Genomic DNA, 12667 nt, shown 5'->3' on the forward strand with positions numbered 1-12667 from the left:
AGTTACACCCCTTAACATATTTCCTACATGAAAATGTCCAAAAGACAAAGATGACTTGCTTGGTTTGTACAGAAAACAATAGGACAGAGTGTTATAGGGTGTTGGGTTCCATCAGCAAAAATGGGACGTTCGAAAGGTCAATACGTAGCTTAGTGCCTTGGGAATAACAGGAAGAGGGTTATCTAAGGATGCAGTTTGGAAATATAAGGACGGATAAAGGGGCGGGGGAATGCTTAATACCTCCATCAAATGACACAGTCTCGTGGGACACACTGCAGCTTTCAGTCAGTCAACACAGCACTACAACATAAAGGAAAAACCTTTCCCTGACCTCCTTGCTCCCAAATGCTGACAACAGGCTTTATGATGGAATTGATCTGTGAGAAATTGTCAAAGTTCCACAATAAGCTTAGCGGTGGGGAAGTTCAGCTGGAAGCTGTCACTTTCTTTTCCTGTCCCCAATCAAAAACCTACTCATTTGACCGTCCCCCACGCCTCTAATCTAACTCCACCTTCCTGTACACTTTTGAGGGCTGCATGTCAACATATACGAAGCGTACTGGTCGTCTTCTGACCTCCAGGAAGTGCCCCCCTCCCCCACCACCACCACCACCACCACCACCACATTCAAAGGGTCTTTCAATGACAAAGAAAAATAGTCGGACTGAGATGATGTCATGTCCACATTTTTGGCTCAAGTACAGCAGGACACAGTCTGAAGAGATTGCATTTTATAGTCTGGGACCCAAAAAAGCACTTTGGGTCTGGCATCTTTTCTGACGTTGTCTCCGTAAACATTCATCCGACCTGGAGTTTAATTCCAATTTCCCGAGTGCTCTCGAAAGAGTGATAGCAAGAGAGCCATTACCCTCTGCTTTATTGTATTGACTTGAATTGACAGGTGGCGACTGAGTAAAATTGACTGATGATTTTTTTGGGGGGTGAAGCAATGTCTTCAGTTGCTTATTACATTCTATTTATTCTATTGCATTTATTCTATGCATCACCATAGATTGAGATCTTCAATCCAGACCCATTTTACAACCCAGCAGGCACATATAATGTAGTCATTGGTAACGACGGCTATGTCACATTTCCGGTTTGCTTGATTCGGGAAGTAATGCGTGATCTACACCAGTTAAAACCATTGGTAACGTATATTAAATTAATGATATCTAATGTGAACAAAAGTCTTCCTTGACATATGGTCATCTCTGGGGCTGGTGGAGATTTCATACATAGACTGTTTGGAAAAACGGTTTTAGCACACCTGGCCTAACCCTAACGCCGAACCTTGTCAAGTGAAAATGTAAAGATATTTCGGAGTTGAGGCTACTTTTGCAGCTTTAACAACTTCCACTCGTTGGGAAATACTTGCTACAAGATCTTGAACTGTCTCTCCATTGTGCATTCATAAAAGAGAAGGTTTGTGAGCTAAATTGCCACAATTTGTCTTCTAGTTCATCCCAAATGTGTTTTGTGGAGTTAGGTTCAGGGTTCTGAAGTTCTCCCAGACCATTGTCCGGAGGCTATTTTTGTCATTTGTAATTGAATTAATTTACTTTTCACACAAAATGTACACTAATGGTGTAGTGGTACACACGCCTGCCTTTGGTGCAGGCAGCGTGGGATTGATTCGACATCTGCCCTGCGACTGACTGGCGGCCAGTTCAGAGTGTAGTCCGCCTTTTGCCCGATGCTAGCTGAGGTAGGCTCCAGCTTTCCCGCAACCCTTGTGAGGATAAGCGGCTTGGATAATAACGTGACACTACATGACAAACTGTACATTATTCTCCCAGAATTTTAGCAACTGACTTGCCATGAATTTTTGTGGTGCTTCTTCAACTTGATGGCATCATCGGCTGGGTATTAAAGATGCATTCATGTGACTGTGGCTGCATTATTGTGCTTAATGAAAAATGAATAAAAAACAATTCTTGAACATTCAAAGGAATATTCTAAGCGCCGCTCTAAGAATTTTTGCAAATATTGTTGTTTCTGACCTCCTCCTCCTCCTAATCATATCCGGTTTCTAATATGTACTTCTACCCTGAAAATGCTCAACATGTCAGGTTTAAAAAAATGTCCAAACTAAATTGGAATTAAAATCTAATTTTTAGCAATGTCAGGGTGTCTGATTTTTTTTAAAAAAGAAAAATTATGTTAGTAACAGCTAGTATATTGAATTACGAATGTCAAGAACAATTGCAAGAGAACAATGAGAGATTCTTGAACCTGAGATTACACCCCAAACAATGATGCCCCTTCCCCATCCACAAAAATCAGTTCCTGTGCCAGACCGGCTCTCAATCTGCCAACACTGCTGCCAGGGCGGCATGCAGGCTGCCTGCGCTACTATCATAGAAAATCCTTGTTTCATATTTCGGCGGAAGAGGGAATATGCACAAAGACAGATGTGTCCAGCTGTCATTGCACGAACACCCCCCCAACAATTCAAATACTGATTTTATGCTTCGCTGCTCATACAGACAGTGCCGTTTTTTTGTTTTTTCTACCTAGCGCAAATATGCATTGGATATATTATTTGAACACTAGAGTTGACCTATTTCACGTGTGCACGGTGACAAAAGTTGAACGTCCCTCTCACAGTTGGACCGCTCCATGCTCCCCGCACAAAACAAATTGCTGAGCATCAAGTAAAAGACCAACAGAAGGGAGAGCCACACCAGAGATGCGACCACATGTCAAGATGATAAAATAAATAACTGAGCAACAGACGGAGAAGCCAGTGACAAATATAGACGCGCACGCAGGCCGGATGACTTACTTGTTAAGGAGGGAGAAGTGGATGCACATTCAACGTAGACGCACAGGCATAAGGATAGAAGGGGAAGATGAGGAGTTCAGTCGCAGGAGATCGAAAGCAAAGAGTTCTCCGCTAACAGGCTAACAAGCAAAGTCTAAAAGGAGGCGCTGCTGTCATAAGTCAGACACCTTCAGCATCCTTTGTTTCCTTTGCAGGAGACTGAATGAACCCCATCTCCCTCACACTCGCTTCCCATAGCTCCCCTCCCTTGCTCTTAATACCCCCCCACTACTCCTCCTCAATTGCAACTGCCACCCCCCTTTCTTTGACTCGCACTCTTTCCATCCCTCTCTTACCAATACAAAGCTCGCCTAGGCTTTAGGATTAGGGTGTCAAAGCAGACCCCTGCCCCCCCACAACCTTCCCACATACCAACCCAACACACACACACACACACACACACACCGGACAACAACTGTGTCTGTTACAACACGCTCACGGACGTGAACTTAAACATGTCACATGAGCTGGTTTCACTGAGTCATTTGTGATCACCCGTGAGCATATACGGGTATTTTGAGTGCACATTCGGCACAGGTAAAATAATTAATGTATACAGAAGAAATCAGCCTGTGTGGACTTGATTGTTGATTGACGTATGTCGTGACAATGTAATCCACTACTAGCAAAGATTCCATTGATTGAGCTCAACTAGTTTGCTGACTAAAGACAACTCAAATAAAGAATGCTGAGCTATAATTGCATATTTTATAAACAGTCTACACATCCATTCTCTACCGCTTCTCTGGGTCGGGTCGCAGGGTAAGTAGCTTCAGCAGGAATACCCAGACTTCCCTTTCCCCGACCACTTCTTCCAGCTCTTCCGGAGGGACCCCGAGGCGTTCCTAGGCCGGCCGAGAGACATAGTTTCTCCGGCGTGTCCTGGGTCATCCCCGAGGTCTCTTTCCGGTGGGACAACGCCCTGGAACACCTCACCAGGGAGGCGTCCGGGAGGCATCCGGATCAGATGCCCCAGCCGCCTCATCTGGCTCCTCTCAATGCGGAGGAACAGCGTCTCGACATTGAGCCCCTCCCGGATGACCGAGCTTCGCACCCTAGCCTATACAATCAATGGTTTATTTTTCTTTTTGAGAAAAATAAAAAAGTAACAATTGAAATCACCATTCCAAGTGTCTAATTAACCTCACATACTTCGCGACATTTTTTTTTCACTTTCCAGCAGAAGCCGGGAAAATAAAGGTTTTGCGCTAATACAGATCCATTATTTCCAACAACAGCCCCAAAGCATGACGCTGACACCACGAGGGCTGCAAGTAACACTCAAATGTTTTCAGTACTTCGAATACAAAAAATGCTCTAGGAATAATTCGCGCTTCCTTGATGATCCGCATATTCAATGTACACTGTATTTGTAATTACGCGTGTACGCCTTTCACATACCGAGCGGGGTTTAGTAGTGTTATGAGTGTTGGGGAAAAGTCAGCCTGGGAAAATACAAAAGTTTTCGCTGACAGCAGCTTGTTAAGTTTGTGATGTTCTTGTATTGTTCAACAATGCGACTGAAAGGGCAACGGCGACTCCCTTCCTTCCTTAACTACCTCTGAGGGGATTACAATATTATTGGTACATAGAGTAGCTTCCTATTAATGGCAGGAAAGAGTTAATCTTTTTTTTAAGTGAAATGTATTTTTTCTTGTGTATTTATAATTTGTCTTCAAACCCCCCCCAGAATGGGTGATTTTTCTGACTACATGATTATTAGGTAAAATATTTAGCAGTAGGAAATACTAAAATACGCGATAGCTGCAGCTCTCAGCAGTACCACAATGTAGGTATGGTGTTCTTTTGGTGAAGAGCAGTGTTGAGTTTACCCCAAAAACACTTGATCATAGCAATGTCTTTCTGTCAAATTAATGAAATGTGTTTTGGTCTGAATGAAACCAAAGCATGTTTTTCTCCAAAAAGTGCTGTTGGTCCACCTCATCGGCCGCTATCATGAGGACAAAAACGCAAACGATGAAAAAAATGAATGAGTTGATGAACTTTTAACATTTTTAACCAAAATGGTACAGCATTACATTCACTGAAATGTCATTATTTATGTATATTTTAATATCATCAGATGGGAAAATCCTATGGTTCTTTTCCTGGAAAAGGGGCGATGAAAATTCAGGATTATAGTCCAGTCGTGATGATGATATAATGTAGGAGATGGGTGAGGGCTCGGGGGGTCGTGAAGAAGCCCCAGCTGGTATGCCACTCTTTGTGCATGTGTGATTGAGCATGTGTGTCTGTGTTTTACGCCTGAAATTACAGACCTATTCACCCTTTGGCATTAAGTCCCGACCAAGAGCTTTATATAATTGGTCTCAATTTCTGCTATAGCAAGCAGAATAATGAGCCTGAACACAAACTCTCCAAACAGAAAACGCAGCGGATATCCGCTCGTGTCTTCCTGCTCACTGATGTTGAATGTCATCTCATTTTAGAATTGTGGGCTAGTTCAAACCTCTTCGTAATTAAACTACATACACGGGAAGCCCTGTAAAATCTATCTTCAGCATCATGAGATCCAATAACCCTGCAGAGGGTAACGACAAACTGGTCACATTCATAACCCATATTTATGTTGATTAAAAAACGTGAGTGACATATGGTATGTGTCATATTAAGCATTGCGCATTTCAATACTTACCGTATTTGAATATTGTCCTATTTAAACTAGCAAGTGTTACCCTTTCCGTAACCATAGAATTTTCAGCAATGTGCCTATCCTAATTTTCTCCATAATCTTAATATCGTTGTTGCCAATTTCCAATTTCACTGGTCCTTATTTGGATACGGGTGAGCTGGAACCTATGCCTGCTGACTTTGTGGCGGGGTGTGCATTGGACAGGACGTTAACATAATTGACTTCGACATAATAGCGAAGGAAGATTAATTTGCACTCACATCTATGAGAGTTTTCAATTAACCTAACACGTTTTTGGAATGTGGCAAGGAGTGAAGTACCCCAGAGAAAACCCACACAAGCACACGGACAACTCAACATAGGAAGGGTGGAGCTGAGATTCAGCCCCTGAACCTTGGAAATCTCGTGCCCACGTGGCGGTGCATAGTACATACTTGGAATACCACGAGAATTACTTTTGCAGTATGACATACAAAAGCAGATTTTCATACAGCTTTGTAGCAGGGTGGCTCATGGGCCAAGGAAGACCAGGTTACAATTTATTAGCGGTCCAGCCCACTCATTTTCCGCCACGAATAGCGGGGGTCCACTGTATGTTGACCCCACTACTCTGGTGTGAGTAAAACAATGCAAAATCTTTGCATTTACGTTAGTTTTTGTACACTTAAATCCAATGGGAAACAAAATGTTAGCTCTTTGACCCACTCACGCGCTATTTATAACCACAGAACTTTGCAAGTTGAGACTGTCATGAAATAAGAACACACCCTGTATGTGACCGAGTACGAGCTTTATTTCAGACTTAACCAGGATGCAATTTTACAAAATCCTTTTCAACCCACCAGATGTTTAACCCCAAGGCCAAAACCAATGTGACTATCGAGATTTCTGGAAAAAGCCATTTTAAATGGTATGGATGTGCAATGTGGCATCTTTTACGTGACAAGCATAAGACTGAATGGTTAAGGAGAGGTGGGAGGAACGGGAGGTAAAATGGCAGCAGGAAAGACGGCTTGATTGACGATGACAACCGACATGACACCAGCTGAAGAAACCAGAGGGGGGTGACGAGGATGGAGGAAAAATAAGAAGACATAGAGCAGGATGCGATTAAAAGGCTAAGTTCTGTGTTAGTTTTTGACTCAAGTCCCCGTTCGTCATCGGTTCAAAACGCTCGGTGGCATCTCTTTTTAATTGCGTGCCGCCAACAAATTAGGAGACTTAACGAACTCACCATTACCATTTTGCTAATACATAACCTGCTCATCACATTATGCAGAAATAGACACACATAGAGTTCAAAATGCAGCCCGTTTCACCCCCCCAAGGATTGTGAGCAGACAGACAGTGTGAATAATGAGTCATTAGATGCAGCGCTGCCTGGGAGGCAGCTGCAGCTGTGCACTAATTCACAAAGGAGACGGGAGGGGTGATCATAATTAAGAGATAGCAATGTGCATTCCCGATACTCGATGTACATAACAGCACACGGGACCTTCTCGTGCATGTCTGATGCGTTCACAGACAAGAAACCAGATCATGTCAGGAACCATAAAACAACATAGAATTAAACAAACTTCACGATTGTTTGGGTGATGTGGTGTCCTGTAGATAGTTGCAATGTGATAATTGTCTTGGGGACGTGGATGTATTTGTGCGTGCTATGAATCTGCGTGTGACCTGGCTAATCTGGTGTTGAGCGTTGGATTTAAGTTTAAGGGTATTTGTGAGGGTGTTTACCCATGGACAGGTGATCTGTGTGCAACTATGCCAAAGAGTCTGGTTTCTTGGTATCATATTCCATATACAGGCTTTGCAACTAAGACACGTGCTATTGCTATGCTATTGTATTGTGATCAGATTTCTGTGAAAACTTTGTCAGGCACACATCGGATAAGAGACCACTGTGATCATTATGTATATTAAAAGATGTTTAGGTAAATCAAAAAAACATTGTTCAAATATGGTTTGACTAGAGTGCAGCCTTGCAGAACACCAACCCTACTGTGAAGCATGAGGGTGGTAGCATCATGCTTTGGGGGTGTTTTTCTGCACATGGGACAGGACGACTGCACTGTATTAAGGAGAGGATGACCGCGGCCATGTATGGTGAGATTTTGGGGAACAACCTCTGTCCCTCAGTCAGAGCATTGACCCGAAGCACACAGCCAGCAAAACCAAGGAGTGGCTCCGTAAGAAGCATATCAAGGCTCTGGAGTGGCCTCGCCAGTCTCCAGACCTAACCCAATAGAAAATCTTTGGAGGGAGCAGAAACCTGTCTGATCGACTAGAGAAGATCTGTGAAGAAGAGTGGGCCAAAATCCCTCCTGCAGTGTGTGCAAACCTGGTGAACAACTACAGGAAATCTTTGACCTCTGTAATTGCAAACAAAGGCTACTGGAACAAATATTAACATTGGTTTTCTCAGGTGTTCAAATACTTATTTAGATTATCTCTCTCACAGTGGACATGCACATACAATGAAAATTTCAGACCCCTCCATGACTTCTAAGTGGAAGAACTTGCAATATGGCAGGGTGTTCTTCACTGCATATATCACATCACTTGTTTACTGAACACATGAAACAACCCTCAATGAACAAAAGGCATATTAACAACTGTCAGCACCAGTAACAATACAGAATGAAAAAAAATACAATTAAATATAATGCAATTATTAAACATGATAAACTGTTTGGTAGATGTGAACTGACTATTCCACCCATTAATATGCATACAGGCAACCTTCGCAATATTTGTCATTTAATGGGATAGGCACCTTTAATATATCATACATTTACATCTGAAAAAAAAGGGAGGAAGCTACTGCAAGCTAATGCAACTTCAGAGCAAGCTATACCGAGTTTCCAGCGCATGAGACATGACCGGCTCTACTCAACGCTTTGTATGGTCTCTGTAGAGGCTACAGACAGATTTATTGTCTTTCACTTTGCATGGTCATTACCATATGAATGAGCATGTTTTCCACCGGCCTTACATAGGCTTAGCCATTAAGCGCCTTGCGTATATACACGCATATAAACACCTTGGCTATTCCGGGGATCGCAGGGTGGGAGAGCTTCGGGAATTTTGCACAAAATGCACAAAAAGCTCAACATCTCCACATGGACACCGTGGTGAATCCAATTAAGCTTGCACAAATAGATAATCACTCGAATTAGTCCGAGCTACTCACCCACCACAAATGTATTTGTGTGAGTGGGCTGGGGTGACGTGCCTTTTTGTCCCTCATCCAGACTTGGACTTTGGAAGGAAACCCAGGCTCAGTGTTTGGTAACATGTGAGATGTGTATTTAACCTTGAAAGGGGGGACATTATCGTGGAACGCCGACTTTGGATACAAATAGCTGCGTCTCGAGTGCCGACCCATCCTGAAGTGTGAAATCAAGTAAATTCTTTGTCATCTGCTGATTTCTAATAATTTGTCTGTGAACGAGCCGTTCTGCACTTCTAATTTACACCTTAACCACCCCTGTACCGTGACCTGATGAGCTAGGCTCAAGCATTCAAGCAAACACTACGACCATCTCGGAATCAGAATCAGCTTTAATGCCCAGGCATGTAACAACACACAAGGAATTTGTCTACGGACTGCCACCCTGGTACGACATTCAGAACAAACACTATCAACCAGACACACAATCATGCAGACATAACTAAAATCACAAGTAGGTCCAACAACTCTGCTACCATCCCAAAGCTTAAATGTAAGTCAAGCGACATTGACATCCGCTAGATGCTCAAATTAGCGTAAAATAACAGCATTAGCTTCTGATAAACAACACATACTTGTGGTGGTGTGCAATATTTGTGTTTGGTGATAACACTCATATCCAGTGATTGAAAGTGCACGGGTGGCCGTGTCTATACTCGACAACTTGGTGTATTAAATTAGCTAACACTGAAACCTTGCGTTGCTGAACGTAGATGTTCTATTGTTTTATGATTATTTTGTTTGGTAGTAGATTACAATGGAGAGTCAATTACACGTTACCTTCTTTTTTTAAGAGTGAAATGATCACAAACATTGTATTATTTAATCCAATCATTCCTCCTGGCCAGCCACTGTTGCACAAAAATATTTCTAAAATGGTGCATTTGTGTTCTCACTGTAATGCTTCGAGCCTGAAATTTAGCTTCAACTTCTTTTGGTAATCAAATTACAGGGAGTCCACGGGTTAAGATGGTCTTGCCCTAAGACGTTTCGATTTTACAACGCCCGTCCCCCGTCCGTCATTCTTGGTGGCTAATGCACGTCCGTGTTTGTGCGCCAGCAGTATCTGTGCATTTTTCGCCCTCCTTTATATACATTATCACCCCAAAGAAGAAAAGTATCTTCTAGCAATGCTTCTGCAGCCATAAGAAAATCCATGACCATGGAAACGAAGCTCAAGATCATAAAAAGATTGGAGAAAGGAGAGACACCAACACCACCAAGGCTTCAGTCGGTCGACCGTGGTGACAATTATTAAAGCCAAAGCCCGTATTTTAGCGCATGTGAAGGGTTCCGTTTCTATGTCGGATACAATGATTGCAAAACAAGGATGTTTGATACTTGTTGGGATGGGGAGGATTGAGGACCAGGTTCCTTGGCAATAGCTAAGCACAGCCTCCCCTTCTTCTTCTCCATCCACCTCTCAGCGGTAATTCTAAGTACATCATTTGGTTTATTTCAATGTATTTGTTTTTTTATACCAAGTATTTTGATGAAAATTCTGACTTTAATGGTGGAATCCGACTTAAGTCGAAATTTGAGTAACTCTAGGAACGGATCTCAGTTGTAGACCGAGGACTCCCTGTATTTATTTAGTTATTCAAATAATTGTTTCCACCCTTGACTGTGAAACCGTAAATGAGTTGATGAGCGAGGCGCAACTGCAGCTATTATTATTATGCACTATGTCATAAATGTTGAGTGAGTGATTCATTTTATCATCCACGAATTACCATAGTGGGTTGTGTCTGTGTCACTGTTCTTAGATCTGTACTTCAGCTCCTGGCTCCGGCCTTCCTGTAATTAGGGATGTGCACGTTGTCCCCATCCTTATGATGGTTTCGCCGGGTACGCCGGCTTACTTCCACATTCCAAAAACATGTATGGTCGGTTAATTGAGGAAGCTAATTGTATAGGTGTAAATGCTGATGCTTGCTTGTTTATACATGCCCTAGGATTGTGACTGGCAAACAAAGTTCTGCGTGTGTCGGCTGTAGTTGGGACAGGCTTCAACTCACCCCCAACCCAAATAAGGACAAATAGTATTGAAAAAAATAGAACAGATCTAATATTAAATGAACGGAATACATCAATGGAAACGACAACAAACAAAGAACTGAAATTGTTCAATCTTAAACAATCCAGACAGAAGGGAGGGGAAAAAAAAACCATAAAATGAGTACTTACATACCTTTTGTGTGCTTCCTGCCTTTTGCATAGTCTGCTATTTCTGGCAGACAGTTTTCAAGACTTTCTTCAAAAGTAGGAGGCTCCTCTAAAAATAGTATGAAGATGACTAAACTACACACAAAAAAAATCTTAGATTATAGCCTCTCACATCGTATTTTCTTCTTCCCAACTAAACAAGGCAGAGTATGCATTCCACCATGTATGACCTCAACTATTTAAAAAAAGGGCCTTTACTTTCCCCCCCCACTTATTTTTGGTCAGATAAGGCACAGAGTACTTCCACACGGCTCTGATCCCCCCCCCCCCCACCCCCCGAGGGTACCTGGCCTTGGCGTGAAACCTGACTGCGGCAGCACGGGGGAGACGACGAGCCTTTGAACTGCAGCGAGATGGGATAGCGGTGGGGGGAGTGGGGTGGAGGTGGGGGCGAGAGGAAGCGGCCGCAGGAAACAGAGCGCAGAGAGCTCGCTGGAGGTGAGATATATTGATCAAGCGATGGGAAACAAGTCAGACAATACAAATAAAGGAAGAGATCAGAGACAGGAAAAAGAGGGAGAGGAGAGGCACTTTGAAGTCGATCAGCCCAGCCACATGCAATGTCTGCAAAGGCTTGAGGAGGGAGGACGGCATGATGAATCTGGAGAGCAGCCACGGACTGCTTTTTGTTTCTATATACGGTGACTCCTCCAAGGTGAACATTATCATCTGGTTGACTTGTAATTTGTTCAAATTCTACATAGAAACAATGTTTCCCCATAGGAAATAATGAAAGTTTCCAGGTGTCTTAATATCTTTGAAGTGACTTTGTCAAACCAAAAATCATTGCAAATTATAGTGGACTTTTTTATCATTTCCTGTCTCGCTGAAATGATGCTGCTTTCAGGTAAATGTCCCGTGTAAATGAGTGAGTGGATATCTCGCGTTGAATACGTCATTACAGCATGTGACTAAAACAAGCCAATTGCGCACGACAGATGAGCTACGCGGTATTCCCCAAACAGCATCTTTTTGTTGACGTGTGCTATACACAAGCTATCAGCGACGCAGAGTTGCCGTACAGGGCAATGCGTAGGTCACGTGATGCAATGCGGCCGTCGTGGACCGCGAGAGTATAAAGTGGCCTTAAAGCTCCAGAACAGCTTACAGGAAATGGCACCAGAAACATGTGAGAGCTGATCATGCGCCAGGAGTACAACACAATCACACATTTTTACACGCAAAGAAATATATAAAAATATTCAACTTCCAGGCATAATGGAAATAATTGTGATTTTAAACGGAATATGTTTATGGTAGGACAGAGAGCTCTATTTATTATCTTTCCTTCACACTTGTGCACTTGCTTACAGTTGCCATGCCACTTCCTGCTCCATTGTGTGGACTGTAAGTACAGGAAGTGGCCTTTTGTTTCCTCTTTGTATTTCCTGTGAAGGCTGGAAGGAATGTGCTTGGATAGAGGTGGCGAAAACAAGTGTTGGTGAGTTACTTGCATGTATAAAACACACACAAAAGTGTGAGGACAAAATGCAACAAAAGATGCTAGCTGGATTCAGTAAAAAAAAAAAAAAAAAAAGGGTTCTAATCTGATCCAGCAGGATCTCAAATGCCCCAAATCTGCTACGACACCTCGTCGTGGCTGTCCATCCATTCAGCCATCGGCAGCCGATCCCAGGGCACATAGAAGCATTCACACTCACATTCGCAGACCGGATTTGATGTCCCAACCTCACGATGGGACTGATGCGCTAATCACTCTGCCACT

The 12667-nt window shown here is 43.0% G+C and overlaps 1 protein-coding gene across 3 annotated transcripts in view; it reads right to left on the reverse strand.

The window, feature by feature from the left end:
- Nucleotides 1–12667, reverse strand: part of dip2a (disco-interacting protein 2 homolog A) — a 98287-nt gene that overhangs the window by 57964 nt on the left and 27656 nt on the right. The window contains exon 1 of one of the 3 annotated variants that reach the window (XM_061840876.1): nt 10903–10993. The exons of the other annotated variants lie outside the window; for them this stretch is intronic. Coding sequence (XP_061696860.1) covers nt 10903–10933 — 31 coding nt within the window. The 5' untranslated portion in view covers nt 10934–10993. Of the gene's footprint in view, nt 1–10902; nt 10994–12667 lie in introns of those variants that run through there. 3 annotated transcript variants of the gene reach the window in all.

This window comes from Syngnathoides biaculeatus, chromosome 14 (assembly GCF_019802595.1).
Source record: "Syngnathoides biaculeatus isolate LvHL_M chromosome 14, ASM1980259v1, whole genome shotgun sequence".
Taxonomy (NCBI): Eukaryota; Metazoa; Chordata; class Actinopteri; order Syngnathiformes; family Syngnathidae; genus Syngnathoides; species Syngnathoides biaculeatus.